The sequence below is a fragment of the Calonectris borealis genome, chromosome 20 (assembly GCF_964195595.1).
Source record: "Calonectris borealis chromosome 20, bCalBor7.hap1.2, whole genome shotgun sequence".
Taxonomy (NCBI): domain Eukaryota; kingdom Metazoa; phylum Chordata; class Aves; order Procellariiformes; family Procellariidae; genus Calonectris; species Calonectris borealis.
This window is the reverse complement of record NC_134331.1, coordinates 12,527,034-12,548,411: the sequence shown is the minus strand read 5'-3', so window position 1 is coordinate 12,548,411 and position 21,378 is coordinate 12,527,034. Positions and strand designations below refer to the sequence as shown.

Sequence of the window (21,378 nt, the reverse complement as noted above, 5' to 3'; positions counted from 1 at the left end):
AAGCAAAAGTAACTTCACTTGATGTGCAGGCTGCAAAGTCATAAAAAAAAAGTCAAGTCTCAGGGGCAGAGGACACAATCTTCTAGTTTGCCTTCAGTGCACTCTCAGACATATTTGTGAGAACTGGGGAAACAACCAAATTATTTTTTTAGGGCCTAATCCAGCACATACTGAAGCCAGTAGGAAATCATTTATTAATTTCAATGAATGAACTCCAAATCTAACATGGAAAAAACAAGCAAAGTAACCCAAAATCACGTACTGGTCACTGGAAACAAGACCCCTTTCCAGCAAGCTTTGCTCATAAGAAAAGCCCTTCACAGGATAACCTTTCTAAAGAGAAATGGTAGGGACAGAAAGGAAATATTCAAGACTGGATTTTTTTTCTTCCCCAGTGTACACACATGACAAAAAAAATACATGTAATCTACATTGCTGTAAATTGGGTATTCCCAAAGTTCAGGCTTGAATTTAAGAGGTGCAACAGAAACCTATGTAACATATGATGGAGCAGAGAGTGACAGGCCATCTCAGCCTCCCTATTTCTTCACATCCTGTGGATGCTCTTAAATTTTTAAGTATGAAATACTATCCTGATACAAGAAGTGTCATCTGATACACCTCCAACAAATGCCCAAGCAGTTTATATTTAATACTAACTATTAAACTAGAAACACTGTGCCTACAAATATGCACAACATTTATTGCACTGTAATGCAGTGCAATAAATAACCCAATTATAGAGAATCAACAAGAAAAGCTAAAAAAAGGCACATCAGTCATGAATAAACTGCAGATTTCCACTGATGTTTGAATAACCCATATGGCAAAGATTTGCTGGAAACAAGCTCCAAAGAGCAATACTTTGAGTGCTTAAATGGTTTTTCTTGCGTGAGTATGCACCATACTGCTCAAAAGCTACAGAAACTCCATGAAATTCCTAGCTGAGCCAGCACATAGGTATTACTTCTACAAATAGATAACGTTTAATACCTACTTTCTAATAATATGGCATCAGTCAAATCAAATACGAAGGCACTATAATCTAGAGAAGAAAGTGGAAAATATGCAAGGGAAGACTGTTTCTCAATGTGAATAACAACCAGGACTTCTCACTTTGTCATATGTAAGTGGCTGCAGTTCAAAATAAGCTTAAGAAAGCCGCAGAAAGTATAAAAGAACTTAATGCTTCATGTAGGAGGTGGGAGGGGAATTAAGGTGCGGAACACTGACCTTGCTAGGAAACACTGCATTGCACTATCCTAACTAATGACAAGGAGATCTTAGCTTGTAGCTGATGTAAGAATGTGTGAAAAACATCCATTTACAAGCTTGGTGCTAAAGGCAAAGATAACTGTGTGCTGCAGGAGGTATGTTTTGCTTTGTGATAATCTTGGTTGCCCTTCGTTCCACATCGTCACATTTACCCCACTGCAGGAGTCATCAACATGTTAGCAAACTTGTCAATGCAAACATGAACTCGGCTTCAAACTCCATAAGGTACCTCAGGTCCCTCTTTGCGATAGCAAATTAAACACTATACATGGGAATCAAATGTTTACCTTGCAGTAGGAGCAAAAGCATGGCTTCTTTTAGAGATCAAAGTGTTCCCTAGAATCCTGTAAAGCATGCATCTGAACACATGCATCTGTGTACTTCAGCTCATTCTGTGCCCAGTGTACGCCAAATACAGGACATAGCTGTTTTCAAAAATAGTATAAAGTCACTTTTTAGCCTATAAACACTCTTCTGTACAGCCTGCTTTCCACTGACCTGGCCATTTCAACATTTATCAATATCATGGCTGCAAGTTTTTCTTTCCATTCCCTTCCCTGCTATTCCAGACACAGCCTATATAGTCTATTGGTAAAATACTTAAGGACAAACGTGGTGTACTTCATGTGTAAATCATGTGACAAGATAAGCCAAATTTCAGCTTAGAAGGTGCTGTCAAGGAAGGAATGAATGAGCCCAGAAATTCTGGCTACCTTGGACCCGGTACAGCAAGAGCCACATTGTTCCCTTAGCCACTTCTCTAGAAGCAGCAGGAGCTTCCCCTCCCTTCTTGATCCTGGCCCACTCGTTCTTCACACTTCCTCATCCATGTCCCCCATATATCAAAAACTGTTGGGAGAGCTCTGGTATACTATAGATACAAAGAAAATACTTCTTTATGCTGGAGAACGTAAGCCTTCATTTTCATAAACACAGTAACTATTCTATCATTCAAACTGCTCAGGGTGTACCCTGGCTCTGATCAGATGCTCTAAACAGAGCTCTGCTATGGCAATAAATATACCCGTACAGCACCCAGTCAACAATATAAGTGACAAATTAATCCCTCCCAGGATTTGTCAGCAGCAGTACATTTGCACTGAGTCACTGGATGATATCAAAATGCACAGACCAGACTCAGGGAAAGGCAGAACAGAACTCCCCGAAAAGAGCGTATGACCCCCTTCTATAAAAGCAGTTACTGAAATCTATTTTGGAGTCAGGGTGATGAGGAAGAAAAAAAAAGCCAATGAAGTAGCTAGAAGTCTAAGGAACATACAACTTCAGAGAAAGGATGATCACTAGATTGCAAAGTTGCCAGCTTAATGTATCAGCAGCAGCGTAAAGGACTGAGTAAAAGAACTAGAAGTGCCACAGGAAAGTTTCTGTAAGATACATGCTCTGCCAGACCAGCAAAAAAAATGCACTGTCAGGAATCACTGCAAAGTGCGATTCAAGTACGGCAACAGAACACTCAAAGCTTTGCAAAACTACACAACGTCTCTAGCCCACTTGTCAGCATCTCCGCACTGTTCCCAGTGAAAAGCACCAAAGGCAGTAGAAGCAGACAAAGCAATGCTCTCCTACAGCCAGAAAGTTTTAACAGAAATCGCACATGCAGAACGAATAAAGGGAGAAAGCAAACCTTTATTTGCTTTTTTATTATTTATTTATTATTTGCTCTGCTCTTTCAATGTCTCTACCTTAATAAGCTGTAAGGTTTTTGGAATAAATCTTTAATAGTGCCTTTTTCTGCTGAAGTCACAACCCTTAAACCAAGCATCCAGATTTAAAGGTCTCTCTTATGGATAAAGATGCATCTATAACGTGAAACAAGAGGAATTGCTGTAATATGCTTGGCAGATGCTGGTTAAAGCATCAGCCTAGAAACCATAATTGATTCTGAAGCAACATAATTTTGACAGAGACAGTTTAGAAAACCAGCCTCCTGGCTCAGAATGTCTACTCAGATTTGTTATTGTTGCAGTCAGTAATACTTAGACATTAATTACATTTAGTTATTTCTCTCAAGAGTGTATTTTTAAACTGACCTTGATAGGTAAGTGAAAGTAATGAAGATAAGTGCTCCCAAGAACAGCATAAAATTGTTCATTAAGGACATAAGGTACTACAGTCCATGTTAAAGCACTGCCATTAATATGAACAGAAGCATTTAATAATACATTTTGTATTAGAGTCATATCCAGCAGACTGAAACATCCCCTATATTGGCATGAAATACCAATGCAATATTGATATTGCCTAGCAGCTGTCTCATCTCACAGTGCAAAGATCAGAAATTCATAAATATTATTGAAAAACAGAATGTTTCTGTAATGTGAAACAGAAGTATTCTTTAGTAAGATAGCCCCTCCATACACTCATGTTACTTCTACAGATTCTTTGACCTTCTACAGAATGGAAGACAAAACAAAGACTATTCAAAATATTCCCCACTATCTTGGTGAGGCAGAGACTACATATTTTCTTTATACAGTCAAAGTTCAATAATAATCAAGGAAGCATCTCATTTTTGTGTTTTTGGGGGCAGAAGTAAACACATTTTAAAGAAGTTCATCTATGAATACAATAGTATCTAAAAATAGTTGTCGAATAGAAATAAGCTTGAAGTGGTTAATATTTTACGACAAATAAAGTTACTATACTAATAAAACTAATAAACCTTTTTGGCTACTTAATACTACTTCCACCACTAGAGGGAGGTCCTATTCCTTCACAAAGGCAAGAAAAAAAGACAAAAAGAGTTAAAATGTTCAAGCCAGGTACATTTTAAATTATGAGAAAGCAACTGAAATGCGTAACTAAAGATTTATTGTGTCTAGTCAACAAGGAATTCTTGTTCCTAAACTTTGGCCACACACCTTCACGGACACATGGAACTCGTTATGTTTGTTGTCTTTGTTAAGTGTATGAGCAGGTCTACAGGAAAGCTAAAAGCATCAGATGCCAAAGCTATTACATTATAGTGCTATTTCATATTCTGGCTTCTTAGGGAGAAAGTATGCTCTGCTTCTCTAGCCAGAACATTAGTAATTTGAAATCCTTCCACTTCCTGCTTTACCATTTTTAATGTTTTGCTACACTTCACCCAAAAAACCCCAAGTTCCTAATGTAATAATAGCATAGGATTGTCTTTATCATCTAACACAACACCTCTTGGATAACGTGTGAAATAGGAGTTAATGCTGAAGGATTTTACATCCCAGCTATAATGTTCCAGCAAATAACCACCGAACTCAGATGAAGCAGCTCTCCTTGCTTGCAGGTCTGCAGGGCTGGCATCAACCCCTTATGCAGAAAGGGAAATGTGTGGTGCTGCCATCATTCCGATTACACTGACACCACCAATACTGTCCTGACATTGGTAATGCAGCTAAGTTCGAAGCAGCAGATGTTATTTATCAAGTAGTCAAAAGGTCTTTTACTTTTTTTCCTCAAGGCATCTTACTCACAGAGATTACTACTCTGAGCTGCAAATTCAATTGTATGTCTGAATCCAAAGGACAATTCCCTCCCAACCTGCACTCTACAAAAAACCATAAAGTTATGTTTTCTGGTTCATTCAGCAGTTATTGAAAATCTTTACCGATATAATGCAAAATCCTCTTCTGTGAAGATGTCTTGAATTTTGTCCCCAAAGTACCTGAAAAATTAAACAACAGTCTAAAAGAGGAGTTGCTGAATCAGACTGCCATCTGTGCTTTACCCACAACCAATAAATGAAAACACAATACAAAGACATCCTACAAATGCTTTTGAGCCTCATGTTCCCAAAGCATTGCTCAAAGATTAAATGCTAAAGGATTAAAGGATCAGGATGCAGCAACTGATAATGGAATTCCCCAGGCATGAAAAGGGTCCCCTTCCACATCATGAAATAAGCACATGGATTCAAGTTTTTAATAGTTCAGACTACCTGATTTCTTCCACTACTGACAAACTAGACTATAATGGTGAAAAAATACCATTACTTACTGGTACAAGAACAACTCTGAAAATAAAGGTAATGGTAGCTTTCAAAGAGCCCAGTTCAACAAAAGATCGGTTTTCATGCCACAAAAGCTTTTTAACTAGTCATGGGAACTGTGGTGAATCTAACCAACTTCTACAGTTTATTATTACTAACCCCAGACCACAGGGCTTGAGTAATTTGAAAAGGCAATGAGCACTGCACTGTAGGGTAACAAGAGAGGCAGCAAGCCACAGTCCTATTTTACCTGTACAGATTAACAAAATGCTTCCCCAGTGAAAGAGCTCCAGAGTGCAAGTCCAAAATTGAGGCCTGGGAAATGAAACAAAAAAGTAGGAAAAAGAGCATGAAAAGGTTTTATCATTATTTAACTATGACCTTTAATAACTGTCCCAAGTTGGCTCTCACTTTCCACAGCCTCCCAAGTAAAAATATTAGTTTGTAGCATTTGGGTTCACAATACTAATGCTTACTTTACAACTACAAACCTCCCTCCGTTTGCTATATAGATGCACAAAAGATTAAGGTACTATGAATAAAGCACAGGACTGCTATTCCCAAGATTCAAACCTGACATACAGAATTGCCAGAGTCTTCCTCCATGGGCTAGGGGTAAGACACTGTGTTCCTGGATCCCTTCTTGCAGACATTTCCCTTCCACACAGAGATGACTAATTTTCCAATATTTGTGAAGCACTCAAATAGCAGCACTAATATTTATCTTGCCCAACATTTGTTATTAAAACTTCTCCTTCACCATGAATTCCTGTATACTTCTCATATTCAATACGGCCATAAAAGTCCATTTAAAAGAACAATTATAATTATAAGGCTTACTAGAGCAAAATTTTCTTTTCCCCGATTTCTAAACCGCTGTAAAAGAAAACCAAAGAGTGAAAAGTTTTTACATATGAAAATTCAATCCCTTTCTTCATCCGATTCAAGCCAAACACTTCTCTGAGCTCCAGACCAAGCTAAAAAGATTAGTATTCAGATTTGCCAGGATAGAGAGCTACCTCTCAGGACTCTAAATTATTTCTCTAAATTGAATAAAGTACACTTTTGTATGTCCCTTGCTGTCCACAAAATACATGTTTGTTTTGCATCAGTTAAACAGTATTTAAAGACTGCTTAGTAGCAGTCTTATTTTTTTTATACTGGAAATATCAAGTAGCAAAAGTTAATTAACCTGACCAGCACCAAAGTAATGACATCTTTGATATACAACATCCGGGCAAAAGCACTCATCTTGGAATTTGGCGTTTCTTAATGCACCACATACCATCCACTTTATTCTAACAAAATCCAAACAATAATACTACTACTAGCTGAGCTGCCTGGAAAGAATGATAACTTCCACCTTACCAGCAAGAAGAATTTCTGGGCATGGTGGGAACAGTACTGTTTGAAGCCACTTTGTACCTCTACCCAAGCGTAGGCAGGCTGATGAATGAGCAGCAGCAAATCAGCGCACAGACGTGCCAGAGCTGCGATGCCAGGCTAGCAACACAGCTTCACGTTCACCCCTAGTCTCAGAGCACTTCTCTCCCTCCTCCTCTGGATCATGTTGGAGGAAGACACCCATGACAATCTCTCAGCACAAGAAAACTGCTGCAAGCTCAATGGCTCTGAGCTTCAGAGCTGCATCAGGGGAAGTCTCCTTTTAAAAGGGACAGTAACAACCTTCTTTTAATAAATCTACCCAAATCATTTTATTTACCCCTGAACAAAGCTTTAAAAATATATAAAGTAACAAGCTATTCAAGTGGACATAGCATGGGCTTTTCAGACCTCCCCTTCCCACAGAAGTTCTCCAAAAGCTTCAGAGGACTGTTATGGAAACAAGTAATCTCAGAGTCATGCAAGAGCAGCTCTTGTAATAAGCTTTACTCAAGCTTCAGAAGCAAAATATTTTCATTTATTGGTTTCTGGTTCTGTACAATAATCTAAGCTACAGCTAGAAGAAGTAAAACTGCTCCCGTGTAGCTTCAAAAATATGCTTGTGATCATGCTAAAGTAGATTATAAGGAGAAGTAGCAGGACACATCTGAAAAGATGAATTTAATTTAAAAACAAATTGCCTTTCAAATACTTTCAACATGCTTTCCAAATGTACACATTTCTTCTCACTCTTCAAGCACCAGATCGTTACTGGTGGGAAGATCCAAAATGACCAAATGAATCAATAAGAGACACCCCACGGACTGCAGGTATTCATAGCTGAAAAGATAACAGCTACGATATAAAGCCTAGAAAAGCCAGATGAAGATGAATGAAAAGGGAACTTGAAAAAGAAAGAATATTCTTCAGGGTTGTTTCAGACAGAGGAGAACACCTGAATGCCAAACATAGACAGGGACTTGATTACACATGAGCAGAGAGCTATTTGTTTAACAGCTACCTTGGAAAGAAACTGAAACACATTTATTTTGGCCTCTGCATTTCAGAACATTAAACATTTTCAGCACCATTTCCTACACTGAGAAGAATACCTTGGTGGAGGCCTGTGTCAACACAGTTACTTCAAGTTCAGCTATCTGATCAAGGGTCAGCCTGTAATTCAAGTCAGTGTTCCCAGGCTGAAAGCTCTACAAAGTTTATCTAAAGATGGCAGGAACGCTGCAAACACACATACCCACACACCTATTTCCGACAGATTGTTTAACAGAACTACCCCAATATCCTGGTTTACAGAACTTCTATAGAAAGGAAATTGAACTTCCTTTAAAAAAAAAAAAGTACAAATATATGTTCTTTTGGACCTTCAGTATTGTTAGTCCCACATTCTCCACCCTATCACTGCTAAAAGGATTCAAAAAGAATATGTAAGTAATCACCATTTCTCAGCATATGTCAAAGAGGATCAGTTTCCCCATCTTGCAAAGCAAAGGCCCTGCCTTTGATCCTGACTAGAAGGGATTGCCAACCATTAAATATACATTCACTTCTACAGCAATTCCACCTTCTTCCTCAACCCCTTAAAAACTTTTAAGTGAGAAAAGTTTTAAAGACAGACATACTGCCCAAGAGAGAAAAATGCAAGAACTTATTTCTACTTGTCTACGGAGAAGCTGGTGGAGCTCAAAAACCTTCCCCACTCCTGCGGGAACGCTCACACGCTCCAGCTGAGAGGAGGGAAGCGCAAAGGAGGTTCTACAGGGCCACCGGTTCCTGGGCAGCATGGAACTGACTGTCGCTGCAGGCGGTCTTGCACAGACTCCCAAAACACTACCACCTTTAAATACCCTTCCCTACTTCAATCTTGAGGGCAGAGGGGCCAGGGTAACGCCTCTTAAAAGCTACACTGATTAATTATGAGACACAAGTGTAACCAATCTGATTTATACATCACTTAGCTGCAGTCACAGGTTATTACCATGGAAATTAAATACAATATTTGGCTAGGTGTCTAGTACAAGTTTAAACTAGACATAGATTAGACACAACCAGTTCCTCTCCAGCTTCCTGGAGTTAAGTCCAGATAATCACACCAACACCTAGCTGTCAGTAAAGTGAAAGACACACTGCCAAGTACGTCCTTCACTCCTCACAAGTATGCGTTTCCTCAGTGCTGTCAGGAGGCTAATTATGAAGGAAGAAAACTAAGCAGCCTGTAGTAGAGGTACGAGACAGGACAAGTATTACGCAGAGGCTTTATCTTCTCCCTGGAAAATGCGGAGCTGACAAGGTTTTGAGGATTTCAGAGTTTGGTTGGGAGGGCTGAAAGCAGAATGCGTAGGGATATCGTCCACAGAAACACTGTTCCATGCATGGGTCAGCGGGCCTACATCAGGAACCCTTGTTTGGCGTCACAGCTACACAGATTGTTTGCTTCTCCCAGTGATTAAGAAATTTAATTCTCCCCTGCAAAAGGGAGGTCTAAGGGGCTGCTCCTGCCAGTTTTGCTGCAACATAGGAAACAGACTGCAGTGACTGGCTGCACCAAGGGATTTCTTTTCTGGGTCTTCTAAGTAAATGCCAGTAGATCCGATAGTAAATGAGTCATATCATTTACACTGGAGAGAGATGGTGACAGCAGCACCTAAGAGGCGTGAATGAATGAGTCATGACTAAAGTGGTAAGGCAAGCAGGGGTAGCGTGCAACAAAATATTAGGTAGGGAAGAAAGGGAAATGTTATTATCTTTATAAAGAAGAAAAAACCTAACCTGAGGCAAACATCAAGAGAATTAATGCAATTCACATTCTGTGAATAAGAACAGAGTACAAAACTATTTTACAGAGATAGAGACGTACAAGGGAAAGCAGCATACCGGTGGAGAAGATGCTCCTGTTTGGATTCTATTGAAAGTTAGACTAGAAGATTACAATGGCCTCCTCTAGCCTCACTCTCCAAAATGTGCGTAAATAAAAATAAATCTAGGAAAAATTACAAAGGAAGATAAGAAAGCTCAGCATGACAACTGGGGCATGACTCCTAGGAGATTCCAATAACGCAGATGTCTGCCAGGACTTTCTCAACCCAAAAGGATGGAAAGGGAAATAAGTCGTTGTGCTATAGTTCAGTCCTCCAAGGAAGCAGAAAGGGCAGCAAACAAAGGCAGGAGAGAATTGAGAGTCACAAACTGCAAGTTTAGGTCTCTAAATTATTAAGTTATATCCAGACACACAGACAGAAGTCCACTTTTGTGAATTCAAAATGTAAAAAGTATGACAGACAAAAAAAAAAACCAGACATGTTTCTTAAAAAGGGGTTAAGAGGAAATCAGAGAGAATGAAAATGCAGTCTGCATCCCAGTAGAAATCCGAAGAAGTTTGATCTCTCCCCTATTCCAAATAAAAGTGGCTAAATAAAGAATTAAAAAGAATTAAACAGAAACAAGGAGTTATTTAAGGAATTTTTAAGGAAAAAATTAGCCTTGGAACAACAGACATAATTGGACAGAATTATCCAAACACTCTAAAGTCTAAGAAGTTTAAAGCAACAAGCCAGATCTAATCCAACAGGCTTGAAGCTTGAGAGGCATATAGGAAAAGAAGCTAGATGAAGTAAGACTTGAAACATTTTGTATGCTACGTAGATAACTATGTAGATAAGAGATTTGAAAAGAGGATAAAAGGCTCAAATGAAGAATGACAGTTTCATCTATACAGCATCACCACACATCCCACCAGTATTTAACGATATCTGGGAGCAAAGATAGCACTATTGGGAAAAGATTCACTCCGTGACATGGGGAATACAAGCATGCACATTGAAAAAGAGGAAAAAAGCAGAACGGGAGAAAGAGGTGTAAAAGAAACTAGGTAAAGAGACTGTATTTAAAGGCTTCTCCTAAACACTATCTCCCAGAAGCACTGGTCAGCTCTTGATTTTTAGCATCTTTCAGTGTTTATACACTATTTCGGATAAGGCCTCAATGCAATACTACACAACGTTCTTCTTGCACCTCTCCCTAAGGAGTAACAGCACGCAATAACTTTCTCATTTACAGATTATGAGAAATGTGAGAAGGCTTGGATCGGAGCCCAGAAATCTCAATGGACATCGGATTTCTTAACAGACTTATTTTATTGCATCAATAGAAACTTCTCCCCCCCCCCCCCTTTTCCCTCCCCTTATGATGTAGATGATGGATTTGTATTTGTGTGATACTCTGGCTCGTTGTCCAAGTAAGCCAGCTGAGGACCCCTGCCCAGCTCTGTGCATTGGTTCACCTCCCCTCATGCCTCTTCCAAGCTTTCTCCATCTCAGTTTCCCCAGTTCCCTGACCCCCAGCTGGACATTAGCTTTCTGTGTGTGGTCCAAATCCATGAAGCTGGCTGTGTTATACACTGCCTTCTAATCCCTCTTTGTGGAAGTCTAATGAAAAAATCACATGTAGGTGCCGAAAGGACAGGATACAAAACCACCTGATAGCACTAATGACCAGAGTTAAGCCGTAGGTCCCAACAAGCAGAGTAATCTAGGCAAAATGGCAAATTATGCTACCACAGAACTGAAAAAAATCCAAAGGATCCTGACAGAACTGAACAGAGAACGTAAAATCTTTTAAATATACTGTTTCAGATGGGCAGCATTGCTTAAGTTTCTTGGGTTATATTTTTTGCAGGTCTTTCTCAGCAATCACAAGGATGATAAAGTCTTATTTTTTTCATTGAAACCTTTCTCCTTTTCTGCTAATATATGCCGTAATTCAGCAGAAGCCTAAAGAAGTGTTTACACTTGAGTGTTTACAAAGACTAAAGAAACAGTTTCTGTTCATACACAAAAACATCCTGAGAACAAAGACAGGGGGAAAGAAATTAAAATAAACATGCTTGTTAAAGCGAAGTGGGTTTGTTTTCATTTTTAAATAATATTATTCAAAGGTCTACTTAAGACATTACATGGTATTTTTTGTCACTACACAAAACCAATCTTTACATGATGCTTTGAACCACTGTAATTTAGTTTCAGAGGTCAAACTTGTGCAATTCCCTATAGTAACTGCTTCCAGATGGAGAAGACAAAATTGGTTCAAGAGAGGCACTAGAAATAACTAAACCGAGTAATAGGAAATATGTCAACTGTATTGCAGAAGTCACAAATTATACTGCTAGCAAAAGTATTAATGGGAGATAAAATAACTTTCCAAACCATTTTTTTCCAAGTCTGAATGGAAGGAAAAATTCTCCATCTCCTCTCGCCCCAAAAATGCATTTATAATCTTGCCTTGGCAGTAAAAGGATGTAAAAAGTAACAGGACACTGCTCACCCCTCCATCAGATCCTCCCAAGGACAGTCCCCTCTCTGCTATTCTGCAGGCAAAACAATAACCTCAGATGAGAACTGAAGTCTGATTACTTTGTCCTTTAATGTCATTATTTACAACATGTAACTCTTCACTAAGTGTTATTTGATGCATCAGATGTAACCCAATTGAGTTGAGAAGAGAAGCTGCCATTTAGTTCAAACAATCTTGCAGCCTGTTGTGAAAATAAGTATCTATATTGCAGAACATTTCTGAGCTTGTAGCCCCCTTCCATAAATCCCCAAAACACCCCCAAAACATTGTCTTTCAAATACATTCTGGCCAAGTAAGATTAAACATAAAAAAACCCAGATCTTGATTCTTAGGGGCAGTACAAATAAACCTGTACAATGCAGAAATGCTGTATCAAAATCAGGAGCCCAACTGAATTTGGAATCACAGAGCAGCCAGCCCAACTACTGAACAAAGCACTTACACGAGCTGCGTATCGCTTCGAGCATTACAGTGATATTCCCCACTTACACGATTATCAAGTGCAAGTCACACTCAAAGAGGCTGATAACTTTTCTAACTGCATAATTTGACAGTGTCCCCTACTATTTGATTAAAACTCATCACTTAGTGTTCATAGAGGACTATAGGGTCAGCACTAGCTCATAATTACCCAGAAAGAGACTCAGCTGAAGGGAGGCTTATGTTGTTTTGTTCTGTTTTTAAAGGCCAAATGGAACAGAAGGCCAAGTGAAAATCCTTTAAAAATTATTTAATTCATTTTCCTTTTTCCTCTACAACGCTCGTGCCCCATAGAGCTAGGCAGACTCTGTATGAAAGAGAACTGCCTCCACTAAAGCAAAAATGGAAAATGGCTTTAAAAAAAAAAAGTTCAGTGTTTTAACCAGTTTAACCCATCCTCCTTCACCTAATGAGCTTTGTGCTACACATTAAACACTGGCACACTGTCATTAAAGTAAGTGCTCGTAAAAGGTAAAAGAGCTAAAAGAAAAATTACCTACGGATTCTTTCAGCTTCTTCCCTTGTGATTACTGCATCAGTCACACCTCTTCCACACTTTCTAGGAGTGCACCCTGGGACACCAAGAGGAAGAAAAAAAAGAAATAATCTTTCAAACAAGGTTCAAAACAAGTCTCTATTAATATTCTCGTACTCCCCTTTCAGATTCACAACATTCAAAAGGGATATTGGTAATCTCAGAATATTTAAGATCACTTAAACCACAAGAAAGTTGCATCTCCATTTTGATGTGTTTTCCATCGCAATCATCAGAGAGAAGACAAGCCAGCCAATGTCACTTGTTGCTTCTGCACAGATTCAAGTCCCTAGGACTCACCTAAGCTACACCGCTTTCTCTGCTACGGATGGTTGGTGTAATTCAGGGGAATTGCACTAACTAAGCTGACAAGTTATTTCCTGCTATGTCCAAATGCAATTCAACAGAATGGAGACGATCGCAAGGGAATGAATCTCGACACCCAAAGTAGCACGGCCACTGGAGATGTGGCTGTCATGCGTGACCCAGAGCCTCCAGTGCTTAGGTTAGGCAAAATGCACAGCAATACTCTGCCTTTAAAAACAAACTACTTTTCCTGTTGATTTGAAAATAATTCTTAGAAACCTTAAGTTTGTTACAAGTCTTTACAAGTTGGTTGCAAACTTTGGGATTAAAATTGACTTACTGATGTTCCTTTGCACATCAACCACTTCAAGCTAGAGAAGATGGCCTTTATTTAATAAGGCGGTATCAGACGCATCTGTATCTCAATGTACATGGAGCAAGACAGATAGATCCAGTGATTTTTCCCCTTCTTCCCAAGTGCAGTAGTGAAAACAAAAGTTCCTCTTTATAGTTCCTCTATAGTTCCTTTTGTTTTTGAAAACAAAAGTTCCTCTTGACGGTTGGACATGATGATCTTAGTGGTCTTTTCCAACCTTAATGATTCTATGATTCTATAACTGGTCTCTGAAAGGAAGATGATCTTAGACGATTTCATCTTACACACTATTCTAGCCTTTGGACAGGCAGGGCAAGAACTGGAAAGCTCAGCAGTGCCACACGGATCCTTCCATCTCAGGCTGACAGTTCCAAAATCAGCCGAGATCTCTAGCAATTAAACCCCCTTAATATCACGTGTCCATATACAAAATGTTTTCTATTACAGATGCAGACTGCAGTGGACGTTAACACCAGAGCACCACATGCTAATAACAGGAAAGAGAGAATGCCACTCAGACAGGAGTGAAATCACTACTTGACAAAAGAAAAACTGAAGAAATTGGTTAGAACACAAACAGTTCAAGCCATGAAGAAGATACTACTAATAACAAGGGTTCCTGAATAGGTATAGGATCTTTATGTAGTACCAATACATGCTAGCTCACAAAGAACTGCATTTAACTTATGTTTCAGTACTCAAATCTAAATCATGCCGTTTATTAACAGAGACTCCTGTAGTTAAGCACTAAGAACCATTTTACTTCTCCACTGGAAGTCACTGGAAAAGCAATGGTAACATAAAAAAAGCAGTGAATTTGAACGTTCCAACCGTACTGCCAGGAGAATAAAAGCAGCATATTTCAGATTTGCTCAACCCCTCCCCCCCCCAAACACTTGAGTCAAAAGGAAGCAAATAACATTTGTATGGGGTGTCTATGCCCTATATGAAGGGCAGCTTTTTATATGAGACTTTCCACAAAAGGCTCTTGAAGCACACGGCCTGGACATATGATAAAAAAGTCTCTTAAAATTCATTGCTAAGAAATCTAACATTTAATTTTAAAAGCTCATGGAAAAAAGCCAGCAGTAAGAGTTCCGAGTGAAGAATATATGAAGGTTCTTATGTCTGTCCACAACAGTCTTCAGGCAAGAAGAAGAAATAAGATAAATTCTGAGCCACCAGAGACCTTGGGACGTCACACTTGGCATTTTACTGGGGAAGATCCATATATAAATGGATGTAAAGCCACAGAAAAGTTGGAATGAGTGTATTTTCTGACACCTGCCAATACACTTACTGTTGCTGAACCGAGCTCTTCTTCAAGGATTATTTGCTTATCAGAACACAAGAGGCAGCAGAACTCCTGGAAATAAATCAATCAATTCACCCATGCAAGTCAAAAGCATCAGTCTGCTCTGATCAAAAGCAACTAATGATAACAACGGCCACAGACTGACAGAAAGAGTAATTTTGCCACAGCATGAGTGCTTTGTAGGAATTTCCACTCCATCTTACTGGATATACCCTGATATAGCCCTCTCATTACAGCAGCGTTTCAAGAAGAGAGAGAAGCAATGAGAAAGAGATGTGTGGGTGAACAGGCTGCGTACTGACAACAACATACCAAATTATACACACTGTTTCCTTGCTTGGAGAAAGAAAAGTCCCTTGTTTGACGTATGTTTAAATTGAAGTCAAAGGCACCCACACCAAGCAGACTGTTTAAAACACAGATCAAGCTCAGGAAACCAACTGGATTACAATCCAGATAATTCACTGCATTTTCTGACTACCCAGCAACAATTCATTGAAGTCGGCTCAAGATTCAGATTTCATGAAGCACACACCAAGTTATTTGAAGATGACCTAGGAAACTAGTAGTCTAAAATACTGCTAGAGATTACATTCTTAAGCAGCCATTTATCAATGCCAGCACAGAACCCAGCACTGTAACAAATGAACCAGAACCACTGCTCCCCCAGCTCACTTTTCTCCTCTTGACCCTGTGAGCTAAAGAAATGAGCAGAATCAAAACATACCATTCATCAGAAACCCTAGTGCCTTGATATAAAAAGAAAAGCACCATAAAAATTAAAATTCTGGCAGCAACCCGAGGGTGCTTTGTATATTGAAGAACAACACTTTGCAATACAGTACCAGCGCCAAAGGTACAGAATTCACACCAACAAAAGCCCATAAGGGCTTTAGAGGCAGAAAATTGTTCTAAGTTACAAATTTGGGAAGGGCGGGAGTGGAGTGAAGGGGAGCTTCTGTGCCATGTTTCAGGCACATTGTAAATATCCCCTCTGCAACCAGAACAGCTAGGCACAGTTTTTGTGGAAATTCTTGCATTTTTCAATCTCAATTCCAGGAACCACAATTTGCAAGTTAAACACCACAGATCTTGCAATAAAAATACAAGCACTGGAAATGCTATATCCCTTTGGAGCATATGACCTAGCAGTTCTGAAAAGCAACAAGTAGTAGCCAGCAAACACTGCAAATTATTTCTTGTCTGCCCTAACAAAAACGTACACGTTTTATGTTGCTGTGCCTTAAAGGCTCCATCATACATTCAGCAGTGGCAGATTAAAATCAGTTATCCACTTCTGAATGCCAGGCTGAAGAGCATCTCAGAAGCCAACTGACAGGGATGAGACATCTCTGCCTCCAGGCTAGCAAATACTCACCCAAAGAGTGAGACAGATGGCTGAGGCAGTAACAGCTTCCAGCACCCAATTCTAAACTCAGATGCATGTAAAAAAACAGCCAAAGAGGAACCAATTTGGGTTCCCAGAACTGAAAAAAAACCTTACCAAACATTTTGTTAGTAACTGTAAGATCCACTCAAAGATTTGCAGAACAATAATCATCAATCACAAATCACATAACATATACTCCACACTGTACCCCAGCATTCTGTTGGGTATAAAGATGTCAACAATGTTATGAAGCACAAGTTTGAATATCGGCAGTACACTTTTTTTTACAGTCCTGTTAAAAAACAAGATTAAAAAAGGCTGATGTAACAGGCTGATAGAAAAATGGGATTTTAAGAAGTTCAGAGAAAGCTGAACACAGAAAAACAAGGAAGCTCTCTTGGCTAATAGAGACAAGTCATTCCTTCTGCCATTGAAAAGGCCTCTTTCTCTTTAATGCTTGAAAGGCAAAGAAAATTGTCTTAGAGATGAGGGAAAGCTGATGTTCAAGGACAGAAGAGGTGGGAAAGAGTAAATGCAAAGGAGAATTTCAATACTCCAGGACAAACCTGTCTAAATAGAGTTTTCTTTGTACGAATTTTGCAAAAAGGATGCTAGCAAAGTCTTCTGATTTCAGAAGAGATTCGTGCTCTCTATTTCCAACTGCAAACAGCACAGATCTTACCCTTTTGAAAAGGTTGGTACCAGAGGGTCCAGATTTGGCAAAACTACAGCATTACCTCGGACAATTGCTACGTGTCTAGGGTCTCTGACAAAGAACTGGTGAAGACAGTACTGGAAGCACTATGGTCCCTGTTCCTATTCAGTACACAGAAAACAGAATGTAACACAGGGGTCCAAGTGCCTAAACTGCAGCTTTGTCTTCTACTTAAACTGGTACTTGCCCAAGCACCGTGTGCTGCCGAGACTGGGATGATTCACATGAGAAAAAAAGCCCATCATGATGCTCCCCGCATGCAATCCATCTCAAAGCAGGACAAGAGGAGACAAAGACTTATTGGACACCATCCCCATAATCACACCAGCAGTCTCAGTGCTAGACCTTTTCCTCCACTGCTCTGACTTCTCTGCTTTCCATATCCACTGATCTAGTCTCTGGAAAAGCATCTTAAAGCTGTCTCCTGGGCAGTGATCATGGATGCTTTGTACACTGACACAATATGTCAACACAAATAAGAGACTACGCAGGAGTTTCATCAGACACACTAGCAGCCACAGCAGTTTTAAGTAGTTAACCATGTCTCAAGACAGCAGAAATAGCCAAGGTCTGGCTGCAGGGTTCTGAACGTAGAAGAGACTGTGCTCACAGAACACCCCATCTTCTGCAAGTATAATAAGTTAAGTGCTTGGCCTCTGAAAAATAACGCATTTTATTTCTGTGTGAAGCAGGTTTACTGGCAGGCAGTGCTATGGAAATAAAACCGCTGCTCTGACACACGAACTACCATATCATTTGAAGCAAACTAGAAGCTCGGTTGCACTAGTTCAGTTTGAAGCAGGGACAGGTGCATAAATAAAAAGCTCATCTTAGCTGTGGAAACTTTACGGCAGAGCATCAGACACCAAGTGATGATAGGAATGTGCCTCCTTCTGACAGAGAGCCACCAGCTGTGGATGTCAAGCCAGAGTAAAGACAGAGAATGAAAAGCTATTGAGTGATAGAAAGCTATTTCCAAGAAAGTGACTGAAGCTCCGGGGCTGAATCCAGTTTGGCAGAGAACCATAATCCGCATTTACTGCCTCACTAAGCTATCAGTAACACACAGGGAGCCAGCTTTGCAGGACAGCAAGGCTCAGCAGCTCACCACCACCCTCTTGCGGGCACCGAGCAGGAGACAAGAGTTAAAAAACGAGAGCAAAGTTCATTATCACAGCAGGGCTTCAATTAACCACTTAACGAACCAGATGTTCACACATTTCTAATACCACTGATCTCTTTCTGAAAGCATGATACAGGGGAACACATGTAAAAACATCTGCTAAAAACCAAAATCAATCACGTAAGTTAAGAAAGAGCAACAAGCAAACATCTAATTAGAACACTGGAATACAAACTCAGACGACTCCCCTTTGGTCCTCCTGGGTTGATGCCAGCCACGTCAATCATCCTCATACAAAGCTAAGAGAGGTCACACTTCACCCTGCAGTTAGCGTTTTTAGAGCTTGCTCCCCATGAGATCACAAGATTAGAGAACACATTCATTCCTCTTCCCGGGCAGAGATATCCTTGAAGTTCCTGCCTTCCTTATGATGGAAAGAATAACTGATGGGGTTGCCAAGACCACAAGTCCACAGCTCAGGAAATTCCTCTTGCAAACCAGGGAAAGGAAAAATAAGGTTTTGTTGGTTTTGGGGGTTTCTTTTGATAAGCGAAAGCCCTAGTAGCAGAATGCAGACAGTTTTAGCCTTAGTTCAGTCATAACTACCAAATCTGTGGCAACACTCGCTGCACTGTTTTCTCTGGCCTTGGCACTATGCAAATAAAGCCAGAATATAAATTTCTCCTTATAGTAACTATGAAAAGTTAAAACAGAACATGTGTTTTCATGTGGTCAGTCAAAAAATCCCCCTACTGAGGAAGTTTTCTTGCTGGTAGCTTCCTGACAGCAGTTTCCTTGGCCTCAGTAACATTTGGCAAGAATCCTCCAAACAAGATGCTACAGTAGCAGCACTGAGGAAAGACTACCTGACCACAGACTACAGATAAACTTTTGGTTTATGTTACAAGCCTTTTGTCCAAAAGCACCAGGACCAGCCACCTGAAGAGGGCTGGGGAAACTACCTCCACAGCTTTGGGGCACCACATCCAGGCTGCAGTTTGATGAACACTTTCTACCGAATTGGCACTGGAAGAAAGTTAGAAATCGTAGTGTTATAGAACAGCCCAGGCTGGAAGGGACCTCAAAAGATCACCTGGTCCAGCCTTTCATGGCAAAGGGAGCCTAGATGAGATTATCTAACACCCTGTCCAATCACATCTTGAAAACCCCCACTCATAGGGGCTCTACTACATCCCTGGGGAGGTTGTTCCAGCGATTGACTGTTCTCTCCGTAAAAAATTTCTTTATTACATCAAGATGAAACCTTGCCCAGTGCAACTTGTACCCATTGCCCCTTGCCTTCTCCATGTGGCTCCTTGTGAAGGGAGAGCCTCCATCCTCTTTGTAGCTGCCCTTTAATATTGGAATACTGTGATGTGGTGCCCCCCGAGCCTTCTCTTCTCCAGGAAGAGACCCAACTGCTTCAGTCTCTCCTTGTAGGGCAGGCTCTCCAGCCCTTTGATCATCTTTGCTCTTTCTCAGCTCCCAGCAGCTTCTTCCAGCCTCCACACCACCTTCAGCTTTCTGTCAGCGTTTTCTCAGCCACATAATGAACCAGATAAGACTGATTCGCCTAAAAACTAACTCAGAAATATTTTTTTTTTAGATGCAATATCTTATCAGTCAGCACCCAGCTAGACATACAGGTAGGCTGACAAAAAGCAAGAGCAGAGCTGCCCTCTGGCAGCAGTACCGGTTCAAAATGTTCATCAAGATACACTTTGCAAATCTGAAAAAGAACATCAGCATAGCTTATCCATGCAAACTGTGATTTTCTCACTGTTCTTCATCAGAGAATATTAAAATCTTCCATGTCTCTAGAAGATCCAGCATCAACACTCCAAAGAAAGTGTCAGGGGAGACAAATACCAATTTGACAGAAAACAGGCTCAGCTGAAAGACAAAGACAGAGGAGAAATGCTTTGCAGGCAGCATCAAAAGCTGGCGTTTGTGCAATTACCGCATGCCGGCAGCAGAGACAATATTCTAAATCAGTTCCATTCCACGTCCTGTATGGTATTTACCAGTAACAAACTCCCCCACAAGCCTATTACAGGAATCAAGAGTATGAAAAGACACTAGAAACAGGTTTAACAAAAGGTTTATTTCACACAGCCTAAACAAAGCAGTTTCAGAAGAGAATTATGTAGGAATGACAGAGAAACTTCCCAGACAAACAACTTCTGGGCTGGCCCAAGAGGCATGAACGTTCGGGGGTTTAAACAATACGCACAGTGACCAGGTGTTTGCTAGAAACACCGCGGTTTTGCAGTACACATTTGGTTTAACAGACTTAGCCAGCAGTCGGGCCGTTACGGTCCTCTGAAGACTGCCTCACCCCACTTCAGACAACCCTATCCAAATACCTTCAAATCTTTTGTGGCTGTCGTAGTCCTCAGAGCAGGGGATCTCAACGAACTTGTCCCGCAGGCTCTCGCTGTGACGAGCCAGCACCTCTGTCACCCCATCCTCGGCGCTCAGGTAGCTCCAGCTGAGGAGGGCACCGACGGCGGCAGAGGAGAGGAGCAACGCGGCCTTCAGCCACCTCCACCCCGACTCCTGCTGGCCTCTGCCCTTCTTGGCACTAGGAGGGAGCACAGCGACAGCCCCACGTAAGCGCCCGACAGGCTCCCGGGCCGGCGAGGAGCCGCTGTGGCCGCTACCCCGCCGGATACCGGGGAGACCGGCTCAAGGGCCAGGCCGCTCCCCCTCGTTTTGGGTATACACATATATATTCATAAACACACGCAATTTTTACCCCTCTCTCGCGCCCGGAGGTTACAGGCCGCCTTCCCACAGGAGCCGGCGGCGCTGCCGCGGGTCGCTCCTCTCAGCCCGCCGGGCCTGGCCGCCGCCACCCCCGGGAGCCGGCGGAAGGTGCCAGCCGCTAACCACAGCCCCGCAGCCCAGCCCCCGCCGGGTACCTGCTGTGGCGGCGGCGGCCCCCGCGGTCCGGCCCCGCCGCCGTCCCGCCGCTCTCGGGGCCGCGCGGCGCCACCCGCCGCTGCGGAGCCATCGCGCCCGCCGACACAGAGCGATGCGCTCGGCCCGCCTCTCCCGCCTGCCAGGGGAAAGCAATCGGCACCCGAGCGTCAGACAAACGGGCAGAAGCAATCCATTACGGA

At 41.3% G+C, this 21,378-nt stretch overlaps 1 protein-coding gene across 4 annotated transcripts in view; it reads right to left on the bottom strand.

The window, feature by feature from the left end:
• The window catches only part of OGFOD3 (2-oxoglutarate and iron dependent oxygenase domain containing 3), a 47,578-nt gene extending 26,218 nt beyond the window's left edge, over nucleotides 1–21,360 (bottom strand). For 2 of the 4 annotated variants that reach the window (XR_012676694.1, XM_075169872.1), the window contains exons 1-6: nucleotides 21,178–21,295; nucleotides 20,620–20,837; nucleotides 12,990–13,065; nucleotides 11,984–12,026; nucleotides 5,514–5,578; nucleotides 4,883–4,939 (exon numbers count right to left, since the gene is read on the bottom strand). Coding sequence is in view for 3 of the 4 variants with exons in the window: in XM_075169872.1 (XP_075025973.1) it covers nucleotides 4,883–4,939; nucleotides 5,514–5,578; nucleotides 11,984–12,026; nucleotides 12,990–13,065; nucleotides 20,620–20,837; nucleotides 21,178–21,269 (551 nt within the window). In the remaining variant the exon portion in view is untranslated. Of the gene's footprint in view, nucleotides 1–4,882; nucleotides 4,940–5,513; nucleotides 5,579–11,983; nucleotides 12,027–12,989; nucleotides 13,066–20,619; nucleotides 20,838–21,177 lie in introns of all 4 variants that reach the window. The other 2 variants (XM_075169871.1, XM_075169873.1) reach the window with 2 other exon arrangements.
• Nucleotides 21,361–21,378: the final 18 nt, after the last annotated feature.